Source organism: Crinia signifera, chromosome 9 (genome assembly GCF_055691185.1).
Source record: "Crinia signifera chromosome 9, ASM5569118v1, whole genome shotgun sequence".
Taxonomy (NCBI): domain Eukaryota; kingdom Metazoa; phylum Chordata; class Amphibia; order Anura; family Myobatrachidae; genus Crinia; species Crinia signifera.
The window spans coordinates 119800228-119820627 of record NC_139225.1 but is presented as its reverse complement, the minus strand read 5'-3'; the positions used below and the strand labels follow the sequence as shown (position 1 = coordinate 119820627).

The following is a 20400-nucleotide window of genomic DNA, read 5'->3' as shown; positions in this document are numbered from 1 at the left end:
AATCGGGTCATCGCATCGCATCGCATCCGATGGTCGCATGCGATGCGATGCGATGTACCCGATTTAGAAATCGGCAGCCCAGATACTACATAAGTACCCTTGCTCCTTATTCCTTAGCGTCTTAATAATTTGCAATGAATTTGCGAATGACTTCCCAGGAACACTTAGCAGGCCAGGGGCTAGATTCTCTAAGCTTCAAAAGTGATAAAATGGAGAGTGATAAACAGCCAGCCAATCAGCTCCTACCTGCCATGTCACAGACTGTGTTTGAAAAATGTCAGACAGGAGCTGATTGGCTGGCTGATTATCTCTCTCCATTTTATCACTTTTGAAGCTTAGAGAATCTGGCCCCAGGACTGTCTAACCTACACCGTCTGATTATTACTCAGCAAAGGATAGCGCTCTCCCTGATCCACAACCCTGGCGACGGCTGCTACACGGTCTGACAGGCAGCAGCAGCACCCTCGAACCCCGTGACAGCAGCAGAGCAGGTTCGGAAAAGGGGCAGGGCTACACAGGTCTAGGGCTGTTGTATGTCAGAGGAAGAAGAGATCCATACTTTGCTATGTAAGAGGAAGAGAAAACGTGAGCGAGCGAGAGAAAACGTGTGCGAGATGTAGAACTAGTACTCCTGGGGGCATTATATATAAGCGGCGCTACCACTGTGGGCATTTTGTATTAGCAACACTACTGTTATGATCACAGTGTATAAGTGACACTACTACTATGGGCATGATGTGCATAAGAGGTAATATTACTATGGGCACTATGTGTATAAGAGGTACTACTCCTGTGGGCATCATGTGCAGCAGCGCTGCTATTGCAGGCATGAAGTTTAAATGGTGCTACTACTGCAGAAATTATATGTATATAAAGGGTGCTACTACTGTGGGCATTATGTGTGTCAGCAGCACTACCAGTGGAAGAATTAATGTGTATAAGGTGTTCTACTACTGTGGGCATTATGTGTATCAGCAGCACTACCAGTGGAAGCATTATTATGTGTATAAGGTGTTCTACTACTGGGGGCATTATGTGTATAATCAGAGATACTACTGAGGGCATTATGTGTGTAAGCAGCAATACTACTGTGAGCATTGGGCCTAACTCACTACCGATTGGAAGGGGCAGAATTTGTCCCCATTCAGATGGTGGTTGATTTGCGCATGCGCATGTCTGTGTGCAGATACCGACAGCAAAAATATGAGAATCTAGATACAAATGCGCTAAAGCCGACTTGTAGTGAACACTTTCAAAAGTGGTGAGCCTTAAACCACATTAACAGAAATGCATAAAATGAATGAATGTTCTCTACTGGCGCTTGCTGAATACAATAATACACCCCTTTTATTTATAGGGGATCCTCTTCTCCGATCTTTTCAGGATGAAAGATCGTATGAAGTCTTGTAAATACCACTCATCCCTCTTGTGGGGTTAAGGATCATCTTCTCCGCCTTCATAGTTGACAAGGTATAAAACCTCTTATGCACTCCTCCAAAAGAGGGGGTTTAAGTTCGGATTAATAGACTGTGAATCCCAGGGATCACAGTCAAGTAAGGATAACAGGTACAGGTCCAGATCTCACCCAACCCAAAGGTAGTAGCTCCGAACGCATTTTCGGCCACTGCCTGTGGCCTTTGTCAAGGAGAAAGTAATTCAGTCCTATCGGTGGGGGAATATATACCAGTCCCCACCAATCAAAGTCCTCCAAATAATGCTTCATGTATCTCAGTAGCCAATAGTGGCGGCATATTCCTTAGATGATATCGCCACCTATTACCAGTGACAACTTCCGCAAATACCGGCATCTAGATTCTGGTTATGACTACTTCCGGTATCATGACCCGGCTTCCGATGATAACTATCTCGGATGCCGGACCTTCTACTTCTGCCCTGCTTTCCCGGATGCTTTCAATAGAACGTGCAATCAGAAGCTACCATACAATGTAGCTTCCATTCTTGTCGGAGATAAGTGTAAATGCCCCACTTCCGGCTACACCGTTCGGACATGTTGAATGTCCTAGTCACCATTCCATAACATATGTATCTTCTACATAGAACAGTTTTAGAAGACGATACACATATAAATACATAACAAATAAATAGATTCTATTTATTTGTTATCTCCGACAAGAATGGAAGCTACATTGTATGGTAGCTTCTCATTTCACCTCTACTGAAAGCGTCCGGGAAAGCAGGGCGGAAGTAGAAGGCATCCGAGATAGATAACACCGGAAGCAGGGTCCCGATACCAGAAGTCGTCATGACCGGAAACTAGATGCCGGTATTTGCAGAAGTCGTCACTGGTAATAGATGGCGATATCATCTGAGCATTACGCCGTCACTATTGGCTACTGAGATAAATCAATCATTATTTGGAGGACTTTGATTGGTGGGGACTGGTATATAATCCCCCACCGATAGGACTGAATTACTTTCTCCTTGACAAAGGCCACAGGCAGTGGCCGAACACGTGTTCGGAGCTACTCACCTTGGATTGAGGGAATATGTGGAGATCTGGACCTGTACCTGTTATCCTTACTTGCCTGTGATTCCTGGGATTCCCGGTCTTTTAATGCGAACTTGAGAACTGTCTCCAATCCAGTTCTCCATCACCTATGATAACGGTCCATTTTATTCATATATTCCACCCATTGTTTTATATGAATCTGTATGAATTGTCATTTTTATTAAAACGGTACTACACCATAAAATACTATCCTTGTCTTTTGGGGCCACATACAACGTTGGAGTATATCCACCTCACCCCTTCTTTTGGAGGAGTGCATAAGAGGTTTTATACCTTGTCAACTATTAAGGCGGAGAAGATGATCCTTTACCCCACAAGAGGGATGTGTGGTATTTACAAAACTTCATACGATCTTTTCACCCTGAAAAATCGGAGAAGAGGATCCCCCTATATTTAAAACGGGTGTATTATTGTATTCAGCAAGCGACAGTAGAGAACACATTCATTAATTTTACGCAAACAGTTTCGGGAAGTTACACTTGCCGGGCTGTTCGTTGCCTGGAGGGAGGGGGGCAGAAACAGCGCTGAATCGTGGAAATGCCCAGTTTTTTATAGGCATCCCCATTAAAACTCTGGGCATTCCTATGGGAACACAGGTGTGTCTATGCCTGCCAGGGACTGACGTCACAGGAGGCGGAGGAAATTAAAGTCAGTTCACACTGACTTATTTCCGAAAGCAGAGCTCATGGAGGACAGAAACCTCCCGTGGAGCAGAAGGGCAAATCATTTGATGGTTGGCAACTATCAGATGATTTCTCATGCGAGTGGATGTATTAGTGATGAACTTATCCTCACGTGGACCGAAGGGATTCGGCGATGGGGGGGGCATTCAGCATCAGCAGCAATATTTGCCAACATGAATCACCCCCATTACAAAGGTGTAATTTACTGCATAATGCAATATTTATACTGGCCCTACAATGTGGTGCAAAAGGAATCAGGGCCACTACTATGTGGTTTTACGTGAATTAGATTGTGGTACGGTTTGGTATAATTTGGAATGGGGATAATATTGTATGACCACGTCCATTTCTTGTGAGACAAAACCTTTTTTTTCTATGGCAGGTCCTGTCCATATGTAAAGAATAGGAGGGCCCAAAATTAGCAGGGTGGCGTTGTACACCCTAGCACAGGTCCTGCATGTAGTAGTACCAAATCTATGTGTACCGAACAGAATTTGCGTTAGCCACATAATGATAAGTATGGGTATATGTACCTCTCCCTATCCAGCCTCATTATTCTGAATGATGGCCAAGGAGGCCAATGATGTGGCTGATAACAGGATATATAGGTGACAAGAAATATCATCATCAGAGGGTTTTCTACTGCTACTGGACTGTAATAGCCACACATGGATTAAAGTCACCAAATCTACTTAATTTAACCCTTTGCATAACATTTTAGTTGAATTTATATAACAAATGTGAGCGACGCAGGTATTTTTAGCGGATATTTTGCACATCTCAGAAATGTTGGCACTAAAAGGATTACAAACCTGTCGTAACCAAACAATTTAGTTGACAGAATGGGATTTTGGTACATAATTGAATGTAAGGCTACCGTAGCTAACTATTAATTGAAGGTGACTTGTACAGTCTCAGTCATGAGCGGGCAAGCTGCTGTTACGACACCACAAACTCCAGCTGAAATAACACCCCCCCCCCCCCCCATGTTGCCTCATCTCCCATTGCAGCAGTGGATTTTTGTACGCAACCTTATACTTTCTTGCATTAACTTAAAATGAGTCACTTTTTCGCAATGTAGACACATACAAGGTCACTTCCAGTGTCCTAGTCACTTTCAGGATCAGGATTTTACTAATTAACTGGTATGAAGTCTCAGATTAAGAACAATGTTATACCAGTTCTCAGTCTTTTACCTCTTTTAGAACCGCCAACAGTTCATGTTTGCCAGGTCAACCTGCAGGTGCACAGCTGTACTCATTATTTACCGACACATTTTAAAAGATCCACAGGTGGTGCGAATTACTTCACTTGCGATTCTATGTGGAGATCTGGAAAACGGGAACTGTTGGGGGGTCCCTGAGGACTGAGGTTGAGAACCACTGATGTAACTAATAACTTGTGTAAATATGTGTGAAGGGAAGATAACCACGTGGCAGCTCCCTGGGAGTCCTACATCCTACTTGGCACTTGACGTACCATTTTTCTTACATGCTTATTGCATGAGATGTAATCCTGGAAGCTGCCAGGGGAGTTCAAAGAAGATCGGATGCGATAAATGCTTTTTAGCACATAATAAAATAATTTGTAATCTAAAGCTGGACACTCACCTAAAGATTTATTGTGCAATCTGGCTGGCTGGAACAAAAATCTGGTAATTGACGGGACAAATGCTGGAAAACTGACAAAAACGGTCATTCAGGTATTAACAGATTTTTGTTCCAATTAGCCAGAGTGGACATCAAGGGCCAAATGTAATGGGGTGCAAGATTCAGAAAGCGAGAGATTTTGGGAGAGTTTTCCCACTTTTTTCTTTTTTAAACGGCAAAACTTTTAATACATTACACGGCAAAATCACCCTGGTTTTGCAGTGACATGATTGCCGCTTAAAAAGGGGGGGGTTCGACTTACAAAATTTCACATTTTCTGATTCTCACACACTATTACATTTGGCCCAAAATCTTTAGATGTATGGCCAACTTTACACAACCAAACAAGTGAATACAATTGCTCACTATGGATTCTCACCACTAATCTGAACAAGAGCCCCATTGGAGCGACGTGAATTGTCAATGGAAAGAATACTGCAACACGGTCTGCTCCATCTGTGACCATCTAGCTCACTACAAGGGTCATCTATACTGCAAATCAATTAGCATAAAAATGCCTGCATAACATTTACAAGTTGTTGTAATAGGACTGGTGCAATGTCCTCTGACACTATTTGACATGATGTACATGACCATCTTCAAGCATCATTTCAGGCTCCTATAGACTCACTGTCATGTCACTTTTGGACATCCACTATTGCAAGGAACAGAACATGTACGAAGAGTACATTGTAAAGGAATTATCATAACTACAGGCTTCAATCTATCAGTGGATATGAATCCGTGTACATACTATCATGGCACAAGACCACAAAATGACAAAGTCTTACCACTGCTGGTGAGGGAACGTGAATGCTGGCAACTGAACGGGGTCGGATATGATTGGCTAAATGGCACAAAACTACTCCATCCATTAATGCTGCCCCAATATCATCCGGCAAAATGACCTTCAGTCTGGACTCCAAATTCTGTAAAAATAATGTAATCATTTTATTGCACAGTAAATCACATCATCAGTTAATAATAGTTTAGACATAGGACATACTCTAATAGTGGGTACACACTGTGGGACATGCACTATTTCTATTTGATTTTGTTAACAGAAGCAAAATCGAATGCTTTTATTAGCATTCGATTCAAGTGCGCTCTCCCGTGTAGCAAAAATCGATTAGAAAAGAAGTCTTGGCAGGCAAGACTATAGAGTGGAAATCTAATAGTAGATAGTGCAAATCTAATGTGTTCACTGCTGCATTCGATTAGGATTCAATTTCAATCCCCTTGCTTGAAGGATCAGGTACACTGAGATTGAATGGGAAATCGAATAGCAAATAGACCAATCTAATTGAATCGAAAATGGAATTGAACCATGTGTATGCACTATAAGACACAGTCCTAATATAAGTAAGTGCAAACAAAAGCCTCTCTATTCATGGTCGGGGAGGGAGGATAGAGAGGCAGGGTGGAAGGGAGGGAGGAGAGAGAGGGGGGGAAGGGAGGATAGAGAGAGAGGGGGGGGGAGGGAGGGAGGGAGGAGAGAGAGGGGGTGGGAGGATAGACAGGGTGAAAGGAGAGAGAGACAGGGGGAGGGAGGGGAGAGAGAGAAAGAGAAGGGAGGGAGGGAGGGAGGGAGGAGAGAGAGAGGGAGGATAGACAGGGTGGGAGGGAGGAGAGAGAGAGGGGGGAGGATAGACAGGGTGGAAGGGAGGGAGGAGAGAGAGGGGGGAGGGAGGATAGACAGGGTGGAAGGGAGGGAGGAGAGAGAGAGGGGGGAGGGAGGATAGAGAGAGGGGGGAGGGAGGATAGACAGGGTGGAAGGGAGGGAGGATAGAGAGAGGGGGGAGGGAGGAAATAGGGGATGGAGGATAGAGAGGGGGGGGGGGAGGAAAGAAGAGGAAGGGAGGAGAGACGGGAGGAAAGAGATTAGGGTGAAACTACTTGACATTCAAGAGCTATGGTGAAATTTGCATATCAAAAAAAGTTGTATTTTTATATATCTACATAAATATATATTTTGATTTGTTTTCTCTAAAACACATGCCTGCTTGTTGGGCAATGCAAGGGAGCAGAACAAGACAAGGAGGTACAGCAGTTGTTAATATAGTGACACAAAAAAAAGTTTGTCCAGCCACCACCAGGGGGGAGGAAGATGTAGGGGCCCATGGCTGGTGGTCGGGCTATGAGAACTGTGAAGGGAGAGCGGACTGAACCTTCTCCAAGATCTAGTTGACTTCCTAGGGGCAGCTTCCTGGCACATTTATTCTATAATGAGGGAGGGACTGGTAATAGGTCAGGTGCAGAGTACATTGGTAAACGCTAATATTTTTCACTGCTGTAGGAAATATGGCCTTTGATTACTCCAGTGTGTATATGACTGACGCATAGCATTCACGTGAACTTCAACTACCTAAAAGAATGTCATATTCTAGATCCAGCTATAATATGAGGTCACAGCCATATGATTATAATATTCTATTCATCAGTAAATACACTAGTGCACAATTACAATTTTGAGAGCAAAGATAAAGTACAGTAGGTTATCACACATCCCCAGTTAGCAATTCAAGGCTATTCCCACATACATTACGTAGCAGTTTTATTTGCTCTCTTTCCTCTCTTAGATGCTCCATTTTTCTTCTCATTGTGAACCCTGGGTCTAAGGATGCGAAGTCTTGCCGAGAGGAGCGGCTAAAAGCTGCAATGAAAATGCCAGTTAGCACCCAGATCATCGAGGAAAAACTGCACCTCTTCTAGACTTACCCTCACAAAAGGGCACATTTTAAAAACAAACATCTTTCTTTTCTACAGAAAATGTTTAGGTACGGTTGACAAATAAGCTTGTGGATTTGGGTGTGGCAATGACTGGAAGAAAGTCTTATGGACTGATGTAACAAAATTTTAAATCTTTGGTTTCCCCACAGGTATTTTGTTCTCCTTTTAGAAGGGAAAAATAAAAAGAGTGTGGGCCCTTTGTTTACAAACCATCCCTTCCAAGCGTATTTAACCCTAGGCAATGATTTTAATACCAAATGCTATGATAAGTACTAACGGTTTACATTTTAGGCTTAAATATGCTTGGAAAAGACGTCTATTAAACAAACTCGACTCTCAAACATGAAGAACTGCTGATTGTCTGGGGCTCTTTGGTGGATCTCAAGTCAAGGACTTGAAGAGTCAATGGCACCCTGAACAAAATACTCTCTAGTCTACACCTGTTTAGATAAGTATTTATCCCAACGCAAGAACATGCCAAAAATATATATTCAGGCTAGGACAGAACTACCTTCATGTACAAGAAAAAGTGGGCAGTGGGCTTCAAATCATGGAAATGACCAGCACAGTCTCCAGACTTAAACCCCATCAAGCTGCCTCAAGAGGAACTGGACAGATGGATGAAAGCAAAAAGCAACCTATAGTGCAAACCAGGTTGGGAAGTACTAAAAAAATAAATACTTGATTTCAATTATAGAATGAAGGAATGTAACAACCATGTTCAGGGGTTATATATACACAAATTATGGCTACTGTAAGTAGTCCAAACTTTACATTCAATTATGTAAACCAAAGCTATTTTATGGTTTAGTTTTTCTTTAATCTCCAATTGTTTATCTGTTCCATGCTTTGAGTTCAGCCTACAATGAGATATTCAACTACACAAATTGTAGTAAGAAATGGAAATGTAGTGTGTTAATCTGTATGGTACAGAAAGAAATGGATATAATGTTTCACACGGTTTTATTATTCTTGAAGAATAAGTTGAACAAACAAACTTGAAGAATTAGCTGAACAAACGTAAATAACGGTCATCATTCTAATCTGTGTATGAAGTCACCAATGGTGTTTCAAAGGAATAGGAAAACTTAGGTTCGAACTGTATTGTCCAAGATCTCTACTTGTTCGGAAACAGTTAGCATTGCCAAATGATGAAGTCATTATCAGTTTATTTGTGTAACTGCTTACCTGACCTTGGCTTCAATCCAAACGGGGTTGGAGAATTACTATGTGACCTTTCACAGTCCTAATATTCAAGAGAAAAAGTACACTATTTAACATTTGAAAATTAAATGTCATATTAAAAACACACACACACACACACACACACACACACACACATCAGGTCCTGATGACAATTTCCAAAAATAAATTGAAATGTTGATTGATACCACTGTGTCTGTGACTTATTCCTATCATGAAGCCGTGAGTGCCGTCGCCTCGTACAATATGCTATTTACTCTGTGAGGGCACCAGATGCATTAGCAATTTCATTGGGAGTGCCAGACCCCGATATGATAAAGATAGATATATATATACACACACGGACAGGCACACACACTGAGTAGCCAAATTATTATGACCACCCCCTCAATACAATGTTGGACCACCTTTTGCCCTTAATACTGCATGGACTCTATGAGATGTTGGTAGGTGGTATGAGGAATTTGAGACCATATCCGATGAACTGCACTTTCGAATTCCTTAAGATTTGATGGTACTGGATCCAGCTGCCTGATGGCCCATCCGCTCTCATCCCACAGATTCTCAATTGGATTGAGATCTGGTGATTGTGCAGCTGGGATGCAGTTTAAATCCCGGCGGTCGGGATCCCGGCGTTCAAAATCCCGATGCCGGAATCCCAACACTTTCTCCCCCCGTGGGTGTCCACGACACCCTCGGAGGGAGAATAAATTAGTGTGCCGAGCGTAGCAAAGCACCGGGCCCGCTGCGTGGCGAGCCTGCAAGGGGGGGCGATCCACGTCCCCCCCTTGTCGGGATTTCGGCGTCGGGATTTTCAACGCCGGGATCCGTGCAGCCAACTAAGCAAGGTAAAGTCACTGTCATGCTCTTCGAAACATCTGCAGACAATGCCAGCTTTATGGCAGGGAGAATTGTCCTGCTGGAAGTATCCATGCCCAGCAGGGTACACCATTAACACAAAAGTATGTACTTGATCTGCGATAACACTCAAATACCCTTGGCAGGAATCAAAGGACAGATACAACACCAAGAAAACATCCCCCAAACCATAATATTGCCTCCACCAGCTTGACGTTTTGAGGGAATGCAGTTGGGGTCTATACTTTTGTGCGGTTTTCTCCATATTTGCACCCTGCCATCTGAATGGTGTAATTGCAAACATGATTCATCGGATCACATGACCCTTTTTTAGCCAACTACTGTCCAATCCTTGTGCTCCTTTGAGAACACGGAGACGTCTGCTCTTGTTCAAGGCAGACAGTAGAGGCTTTCGAACAGGTCATCGGCTTCCATAGCCTATACGGCAGGCATGTCCAAACTATGGCCCTCCAGCTGTTCTGAAACTACAAGTCCCATCATGCCTTGCCACAGTTTTGCTATTAGGGAATGCTAAAACTATGGCAACGGATGCTGGGATGTGTAGTTTCACAACAACTGGAGGGCCACAGTTTGGACATGCCTGCTATATGGTGTAATGTTTGGTGAACAGTTTGTTCAGAGTCCTTAGCAGTTGCTCCTTGATTAATATTCCCCGCAATTTGACATACTGTTGCTCTTCTGTTGGACTGGACAAGTCTCCTTTCAGATTGAGCATTCAGTAGCCTGTGACGACCAATAGCCTGACGTTGAGACACGGCTGCTTGGTAGTCCACTCTCTGTAAACATTAATAACTGCTGCTCTCGAACACTTCACAAGTGCAGCTGTTTTGCCGATACTGGTTCCGACGGTTCGAGCGCCTACAATCATCCCACGCTCAAACTCCGTTAAATCACGATTTTTGCCCATTTCTTCGCAAGCAACACAATGCAATTGATGCTTCACTTGTCCTGCATTCCCTTTTTATAGCTATCTCGCCCTCTGGCAGCAACAACTTGAAGTTATGGCCATTCTGCCTATAAGTATCAAGTGGTCATAATAATTTGGCCACTCAATATATAATATACAATATATAATATATAGCTATCTCTTCACGTTGTTGCTGCTAGATGGTGAGATAGCTATAAAAAGGGAATCCAGGACAAATAAATATATACACAGACACAAAACTATGAAGGAACAGTACACTTTTACAATGCAATTTCTAATACAGGTTGAGTATCCCTTATCCAAATTATTCAGAGAACCATACAATCCAGAAAGTGAACAACAAACAAAGATGTTCTTACTAAAATTATTACTGGGGACATCTATAACAGCACTACTAAGAAAATGATATGTAACTGGCACTACTGGGAACATGTAATGCAACTGGCACTAAATATGTGCAAGATACTGAATTTAAATGCCAAGCAATCATTATCTCAGATAGTATTTATTTACAGTCTCTTATATAGCGCAGCAGATTCCGTTGCGCTTTACAATAGTAAACAGTGATAAGACAAACTGGGCAACAACAGACAGACTTGGAGGTAGGAGGGCCCTGCTGCAAGCTTACAATCTATAGGGATATAGGGGGGAAAGATAGTACACAAACTTTGATTCATGTTTTGGAACCTTGTTTTATACACAAAATATATTTGTGTGTATTTCATGTGCTTGATGTGTTTGTACAACATAGATGCAAGATACATCATTGAAATATAAAAATATTCCGAAATACGGAATAATCCATTATCCAAAATTCTTTTGGTCCCGAGCATTTTGGATAAGGGATACTCATTCTGTATAGGTGTATCCAATTGGCGGTGTTTGAGAAAAATGTACCCTTGTGGGGGCTATTCAAATCACCCAGAATGCTCAGCAAGATCGCTCAGCACACAGCGATGTGTGCTGAGCAATGTCAAGGCCAGTGTTATCCGGTAAGAACACTGGCCCTAACCAGCAATTAAAAGATTAACATCCAGCATGATGGGTAATAAACACTGGGAGATAGCGGGGGATGGGGCTTAGATCACTTATGCCCCTTTCAGACCGCACTTAAAAACTGGTATATTGCCGATTTTTAACAGTTTTAAAACGGTAATCTGTGTGGTCTGAAAGGTGCAGGACCACTTTACCGTTTTACAAAAGCCGATATTGTAAAACAGTTAAAATGGAGGGTATTTTGGCATCAAAATCCGTGTCTGAAACGGTGTTTAGGACCCAGCCAATTATTATTATTATTATAATTTTATTTATAAGGCGCCACAAGTGTTTCGCAGCGCCGTACAAAGGAACAATACAGGGAGACAAAACTTGGCATAACATTGAATAAATAACAAGCCAATGAGCTGGCTCCTAAATTCAGCGCAGTGAATATTTAATGAGTGCTCATTAAATATTCACAGCACATGAGCCACCTCCCGCCCCCCCCCTCGTGGGTCGACTCCCCCCCCCCCCCCCCCCCCCGTGCAGCCGGTACCTCCGTAATTGCGGATCCCGGCAGTTCAGCATGGTCGGTAGCACTCATGAAAAAAAGTGTCTTTTAGTAAATAGCTGCCCCATAGGAAAGACAGTTTTTTTTAAAACAAGTTTTCCTATGGGGCAGCTATTTTCTGAAAGACATACTGCAGTGCCGGGATCCGCAATTACGGAGGTACCGGCTGCGGGAGGGGGGTGCTGAAGACCGGCTTTGACCCTGTATTTGGAAAGTTTCCAAAAACGGGTCTGCCAGTGTCAAAAAATAAATCGCACTTAAACAGTGATATACCGTTTAAGAGATGCGGTGTGAAAGGGGTTTTACCTGGCAGACACGTTTTTGGAAACGTTTTCAAATACAGGGTCAAAGCCAGTTTTGCGGTCTGAAAGCAGCATTAGAAAATGCCCCTAAAATTGCTGCATGTGTAGGCCCCATTAGTGATATTTTGAAAACAATTGAATCATCCACTTAAGGCTTTTAAGCGTAGTTTACATCTGAATGATTCATAATCTACACTGTATTTGCAGGATGAGTGCACATGGAAGATATGTTTGTATTAATATGAAACATTTGCACATATATCTTAAATGGTTGGTAAGGAAGAGTCACTTTTAATGTTAGTGAGCTTCAAATATCTAAAATTGTGAACATTATTGCATCCATATAAGGATTAAATCCATCTGTATTCAATTACTTCAAGAACTCAGTGGCCTAACTAACCTCTGAAGGTTTTGCTGAAACAAAAACTGTATCATTCTTATTAACACTGTACAATACAACTGTGCAGCAGTAACAGCTGTGCTTTTATCTACTTGGCTGTTCTATCCTTTGGTCAGCCAAATATTACCACAATAACAACAGGAATTCTAGGAAGTTCCACAGAAATACTTCATGTTAATAAACATATTCCTGAACAAACATGTTAAGCGGTGTACACACGGAGCAATATGATTGCTAGCAATATATTGCTCAGCAATCATATTGCTAGGTGTCCTGTTTCCATCAGCGACCAGAGATGGTTGCTGATGAAAATGTCACACTGCCGGAAGGAGAGGCAGGGGAATTCGCTGGTCGGAGGAGCATGCACCTCCGACCAGCGACCATTAGGGGGGTGAAAACAGGAGCACGCACCCAGCGAGTTATCGCCCGTGCACACTCCAAATCGCTGGCAGTATGGTCGCTCAGCGACCATATTGCCAGCGATTTATACCCGTGTGTGCACAGCTTAACTCTAACCCAATGTCCACTTAAGAATATCGCTAATCAATACACATTTTTAGGAAATATATTTTTAGCATTACACCAGAATTGCTTTTCAGAGTTTTCAAAATTCTGACTGTAACCACCCCTCCCCCCCCCATCCCCAGTAGCAAAATTACTATTCACATTAGACCATTAGAATGCATACAGTGAGCGTGATTTATAGAACACCACAGAGTGGTTTCTCCTTATTCACTCAGACACATAGTAGTGCCCCTTATTCACATTATATCACTCATTAGTGCCCTTTATTCATGTTACGCTACACAGAAGTACTCTTTTTACATGTATGCCAAACAGTGTCACTTATACACAATGTCCACGGTAGTAGTGCCCCTTACGCATAATTCCAACAGTAGAAGTGCCGCTTATACACCTAATGCCCACAGATAAGGAAGCAGCTGAGCTGGGTTTTCCGTTGGAATTATGGTGCAGGACTGTGGTGGAGGTTCCCCCTACCACTAGTGGTGGTGGAACTCCATTCCTTTTTGACCCCTGCTGTAGTGGAATCCTGTAATAGCCCAGAACCGTTTAGCAGATTACCAAAATGTATCTGAAAAGCCCGTTCAGGAACGCCAAACAGGTAGAGCTGCTTATATTCCAATCCTGGCAGAAGTGCAGAGCAAGTGGTCAAAACGCACCTATAGTAATAAGTCAATGCTATAAGGCTGATCATTATTGAAACAAGCTGAGGGAAATTAACTCCTTCTAAAACTGTGTACACACGGCGCAATATTGCTGGCAATATGGTCGCTGAGCGACCATATTGCCAGCGATTTGTTTGGGCTGCAGCGATAAATCGCAGAGTCCACACTCCCGTGTTCAGCCTCCTAATGGTCGCAGGATACTTGCTCTTTGTAGCTCCCTCGGCAGAGTCTCCTGGTCATCAGCGACCATCTCTGGTCGCTGATGAAAAGGAGACACTGAGCAATATATTGCACCATGTGTACACAGCTTTAGACTTGTGTTTGACTCCACAATCTCCCCACGTTAGCATTACAAGATCTGCATATCACTACTCTGTGCTTTTAGGGTTTAGCTGTCCATTCCTTCTGCTCAGTCAATAGCTTTTGGTATGCCTCCCTCCATTCTTGCCCTCACATCATGACCGTGTCCATCACACACAGCCTAGTGAATAATCATGCTGCCAATTTCACACAAGCTCAACACATTTTCCTACGAGCACTCTGAGGTGCTGATCTGGTGAGTTGCATATTGAGAATTGTTTACCTAAAGACTAGGCATAAGCAGATGTGCAGGCGATGAAGATTACAGCATCTGTGCTCAGACTCAAACAAAAACACCCTCTGAAGAGTTCCATTCACAAATTAAGGTTTACTTTTACATGTATATTAAATGTTAGGTACTTGTGTAGTTTTACGGCGGCACTTCCCTGCAGATCGCATTGTATGTAAATCACATGCGATATGTTTACCGCGTCTGCTCGACACACTTTATAAAATCAACTCCACACTCGAATCGTATGTAAAAATCGCATGCGATTTGCATACGATACGCGAAACTACACAAGCACCAAATGTTACTCCAGTGGTTTTCAAAAATGGTCCTCAGGGCACTCTAAGGGGAGCATTCAATGCATTTTTTCACTAAACAGGATTTGCTGCACATTCGCAGGATTCCGGAGGGCTGCAGCATTCGCTGCCAGCCCACCCTGTCACCCTATTCAACGCCGCAGGGGCTCGCTGCCCCTGACAGTGAATTTGGCAGGGAGATGCTAGCCTCCCTGCCTGCCCCAGAATTTGTGGGGGAGAAGGAGGGCTTTCGGGGACACAGGCAGCACGGGAGAGCTGGCAGGGGACGCGGGTAGGCTCCGCTTCACTGGTCCAGCTCATGCATATGTAAAATATAAAAAAATAAAAAAAATGAAATTTATTCATGTGCTGCATATTCATTAATAAAAATAGCGTGCCCCTTCACATAAAATTTTTTATTTTTTTTACACAAAAAATAAATAAAAAAGGGATTTTTGTAAGAACTTACCGTTCGAATCCCTCTCTCTGATATGGTCCTGGTGACACAGCTCAACACTGGGATGTAGGAGGGTCCGAAGGAGCCAGGCACCTATCCTAAAGTTTTAGAGGGTAGGCTCCTCCCCTACTGCATCCCTGGACTCTTCAGTTCATCTTTCAAAGCCACTGGAATACATTAACTCAGTACAAACGCCTGCACATATTATATGCACATTTTATAACAGAAAACTGTTAACTTTTAACCATTTTAACATGAACATCATGAAACTTCTGGCATACTTACTGAGCGTAAGGGAGGGATCGCTGTGTCACCAGGACCATATCAGAGAAAGGGATTCGAACGGTAAGTTCTTACAAAAATCCCTTTTTCTCTTTCAATGGTCCTGGTGACACAGCTCAACACTGGGACGTTCCAGAGCCGGTCCTTTGGGAGGGTACGCTCAGGTCTGCAGCTCTCAGCACTGCTCGCCCGAATGATGCGTCCTCCGACGCGAACTCATGGAATCTATAGAATTTGGCAAATGTGTGAACAGATGACCAAGTGGCAGCTCTGCAAACCTGCTCAGCTGTGGCCCCATGTCGAACCGCCCAAGAGGTGGCAACTGACCTGGTGGTATGCGCATTTATTTTGGCCGGTACTGGTCTACCCACTTTGGTGTATGCAAAGGCTATCATAGACCGCAACCACCTAGCAATAGTCTGCTTAGATGCAGGCCAACCAATTTTGTGTACGTCATACAATACCAACAATGTGTCAGTCTTCCTGACACTCTTCACTCTGTCCACATATATGCGTAAGGCACGCACAACATCCAAAGTTCTCAACTTGTCCCTTTTCTTAGAACCCTCTGGGGGTTGAAACACAGGTAGAACTATCTCCTGATTTAAATGGAAGGTAGATACCACCTTCGGTAAAAACTGAGGCACTGTTCTTAAAACAGCCCTGTCATCATGAAAAATTAAGAAGGGAGATTTACATGACAAAGCTCCCAATTCTGAAACTCTTTTAGCAGATGCTACTGCTAACAAAAACACTAGCTTCCACGTGAGAAACTTAAAGTCAGCCGACCTTAAAGGTTCAAAAGGTGCCTTTTGAAGGCATTCCAAAACCAGTGATAAATCCCAAGGTGCTACTGGTTGCTTGTATGGAGGTTTCAACCTGGATACTCCTTGTAAAAAGGTTTGAATTTCCGGCAAAATGGCTATCTTTTTCTGGAAATATATGGACAAGGCCGAAATCTGCACCTTCAGTGACTGAAGGCTTAGGCCCGATGAAAAACCATCTTGTAAGAATTCCATCATTCTTGATAGCTTAAAATGAGATGTATGAGCCTTTCTTCTCTCACACCATCGAATGTAAGTCTTCCAGACTCTATAATAATTTGCCGAAGATACAGCTTTTCTGGCTTTTATCATAGTCTGTACTACTGCCTCAGAAAACCCTTTTCTTTTCAAAATGGTGGTTTCAATAGCCAGGCCGTCAAAATCAATCGATCTGAATCCAGGTGGTTGAATGGGCCTTGTCTTAGAAGGTCTAGTCTCAGAGGTAGACGCCATGAGTCCACAGACAACCTCTGAAGCCTCGAGTACCAGGATCTCCTTGGCCAATCCGGGGCCACTAAGATCACTGGAACCTTCTGCCCCTGTATTTTCTTCAGAAGTCTCGGTAACATTGGTACTGGTGGGAATGCATAAAGGAGATCTCCCTGCCAGTGAATAGTCATGGCATCCACTGCCTCCGCTAGTGGATCCCTTGTTCTGGCATAGAACCTGGGCACTTGACGGTTGATCCTGGATGCCATCAGGTCCACATCCGGAGTTCCCCACATCGAAGTGATTTGGTGAAACACCTGAGGGTGTAAGCTCCATTCCCCTTCCTTGAGCTCCTCCCTGCTCAGGAAGTCGGCTTCTATATTCTCTATTCTTGGGATGAATATAGCCGATACAGCTGGAACATTCTGTTCCGCCCATAGGAAGATTCTGGATACCTCCCACATGGCCAATCTGCTGCGTGTACCTCCCTGGTGATTCAGATACGCCACAGCTGTGGCATTGTCGGTCTGAATCCTCAAAGGGAGGTTCTGTAACCTGTCTCCCGCCAAGGAAATGACTTTCCAGACAGCTCTCAGCTCCAAGATGTTGATTGGTAACGCTGATTCCTCTGCCGTCCACAGGCCCTGAAGCCTGAGATCCAGGACTATTGCCCCCCAGCCCCTGAGACTGGCGTCGGTAGTTACTATCAACCAGTCCCAGGTCTGTAATGACCGACCCCACTGAAGGGAATCTACTTCTGTCCACCATTTCAAGGATTCTCGGGTGTCCGAAGACAGCACTATCATCTCGGATTTCATGGTCAAAGTGTTTCCTGACCAAGCTGACAAAATGTTCCATTGGAACCTCCGAGAGTGGAACCTGGCAAATTGAAGCGTCTCGAATGACGCCACCATCTTCCCCAGGAGCTTGAGGCACCTCCATACTAAAATGCTCTGAGCCCTGAGAATCTCCTGGACTAGGGTGACCAGATCCCTGGCCTTTACCTCCGGGAGGAATACCCGATGAAGATGGGTGTCCAGTATGACTCCCAAGAATTGGAGCCTTTGTGACGGTACCAACTGAGATTTTTGCAAATTTAAAATCCAGCCGTGAGCCTGCAAAAAACTGATGGCCTCTGCCAAGTGACTCTGCAGCATGGCTGCTGATTCTGCTTTGAACAGGAGATCGTCCAAATAGGGTATTACTGTGATTCCCCTGAGCCTCAGCACCGCCGCCATTACTGACATTATCTTTGTGAATACCCTTGGCGCGGTTGCTAGCCCAAAGGGTAACGCCCGGAATTGTAAATGCAGGTCTCCTATGGCAAACCTCAACAAGGTCTGATGCTCCGGGTGTATAGGAACGTGCAAATATGCGTCCTGGACATCCATGGACGCCAAAAATTCTCCCTGGTCCAGACTCAGGAGTACTGACCGTAGAGACTCCATTTTGAAATGGTCTACCCATAAATGAACATTTAGAGACTTCAAATTTAGTATTGGTCTGAAAGACCCGTCTGGTTTGGGCACCAGGAACAGCGTGGAGTAAAAGCCTTTCTTCCACTTTGTCTTGGGGACTAGTGTCACCACCCCTTTTTTCAAAAGGGAGTGCGCTGCTCTCACAAGAGCTGTACGCAGCCGTGCCTCCTTTGGTAAGGATGTGGGAATGAACCTCTTCGGAGGTGGCCCTCTGAAAGGGATTTTGTAACCCTGTGTTATGATGTCTAGCACCCAGGCATCCTGGTCTAGAGAAGCCCAAGCGTCCCTGAAGAGTGTGAGACGCCCGCCCACTTTTGTCACTGTCGGGCAAAGCCCCTGACAGTCATGCAGAGGGTTTATCCTCTCCTTTATTGGCAGGCTTCTTGTGAAAAGAGCCAAATTTTGACTTTTGTGTCTTGCCTCTAGAGGGCTGAAACCTTCCCCTGAAAGACTGTCCTCGAAAGGACGCACCACCTCTAGGGGAGGGCCGAAAGGACGGCTTAAAAGCAGAAAATCTGGACGTCTGCTTTGCTGAGGAGGCCGGCAGGAATGTACTTTTGCCACCCGTGGCCTGTTTTATAATCTCCTCTAATTCGGTACCAAAGAGTACCTTTCCTTTAAAGGCTAATGTTTCCAGAGCCTTCTTGGACTCATTGTCTGCTTCCCAGGCTTTAAGCCAAAGCACTCTCCTGGCATTAATGGAGACTGTGGACACTCTGGTTGCCATTTTAATAGCTTCCTCCTCTGCTTCAACTGCATATTCTGCTGCTGCCTTAATCTTTTCTGCAAGCAGTAATGCACCCGGGTCAGCCTGCAGCATGGTGCATAATTCACCAGCCCACTCTATCATGGCCTTAGAAACCCAGGCTGAAGCAATAAGGGGTCGTAAGGTAAACCCCACCCCTTCAAAGATAGCCTTGAGGTTGCCCTCCAGCTTTTTATTCACAGAATCTTTAAAAGCTGCACCGCCTTGTACTGGTAATACAGTAGCCTTGGACAAACGTGCCACTGAAGCGTCCACAACTGGGACCCTTTCCCAGAGCTCCGCATGAGACTCTGGCATGGGGTACAGATTAAGGAATCGTTTTGGCATCTGAAGCCTCTTATCAGGAGTTTTCCAAGCCCCTTCTAACAATTCCTGTAACCCCTCATCTGAAGGAAAAGTAACAGCCTCCTTCCGCTGTCGCTTAAAAACACCTTTAACAGGAGTCTTATCCTCCACAGTCAGCTTTAAAGCCTGCTTCACAGCTACAATGAGATCCTCTATACCAGCAGCAGAGTTCTCTTCCAAATCATCACCCTGATCCCAGGGGATGTCAGTATACTCTCCTTCCTCTTCATCTACCACAGTAGTTAAAGCATAAGACCTTCTAGGAGTCCCTGCCACATCATCCATTTTGTCCAGCATTTCACTGAACCTGTTAATCCCTTTTGCAGTATCCTGCATCACCTGGATAAGTGCAGGATCTGCCTGGGTAAGAGGCAAGGAGCCAGACGACTGCTGAGATGATGGCATAGGTCTCTGTGATTCTACCAGCCCATCACTCTGCCTGTCCAAAAGCTGCACCAAAGCGTTTACTGACCTGCCTAGGGCCCTGGCCCACGCAGGTTCCATATGCTCTGCCCTATGGGGATCACTGCCCATGGGTCTCACATCAGCGCAAGTAATACATAAGCCCCCCTTGGCCATCTGCTCAGGGACAAACTTTTGTGTGCAAACATTGCACGCGCTCAGTGCATTAAGGGCTCCCTCCCCCAAAACCACAGCCTGATGCTCAGACATGATGCAAGTGATAAATGTATATCTATAGTATACACAGTGCAAACAATGTACAAGCGTTTATACAGAGCAATGCACCCAGTCACTTATCTGTCTGTTGGTTTCAACTGCGGGGAAGCGATGCCCAGGAAATCCAAGTCACTCTGCCAGGATCAGTAAGCCAGCTCAGCTCCGCTGCAAGCGTTCTGAAAGGCGCCAAAGTCAGAGTGAAGGAAGAGACCACAG

At 44.2% G+C, this 20400-nt stretch overlaps 1 protein-coding gene across 6 annotated transcripts in view; it reads right to left on the bottom strand.

Annotated features, from left to right (window-relative positions):
- LRCH2 (leucine rich repeats and calponin homology domain containing 2) overlaps positions 1 to 20400 on the bottom strand; it is a 140365-nt gene that overhangs the window by 25446 nt on the left and 94519 nt on the right. For all 6 annotated transcript variants that reach the window (XM_083159600.1, XM_083159602.1, XM_083159598.1 and 3 more), the window contains 3 exons: positions 8781 to 8838; positions 7403 to 7515; positions 5654 to 5791 (listed from right to left, as the gene is read on the bottom strand). In XM_083159600.1, the coding sequence (XP_083015726.1) occupies positions 5654 to 5791; positions 7403 to 7515; positions 8781 to 8838 (309 nt within the window). The remainder of the gene's footprint in view (positions 1 to 5653; positions 5792 to 7402; positions 7516 to 8780; positions 8839 to 20400) is intronic.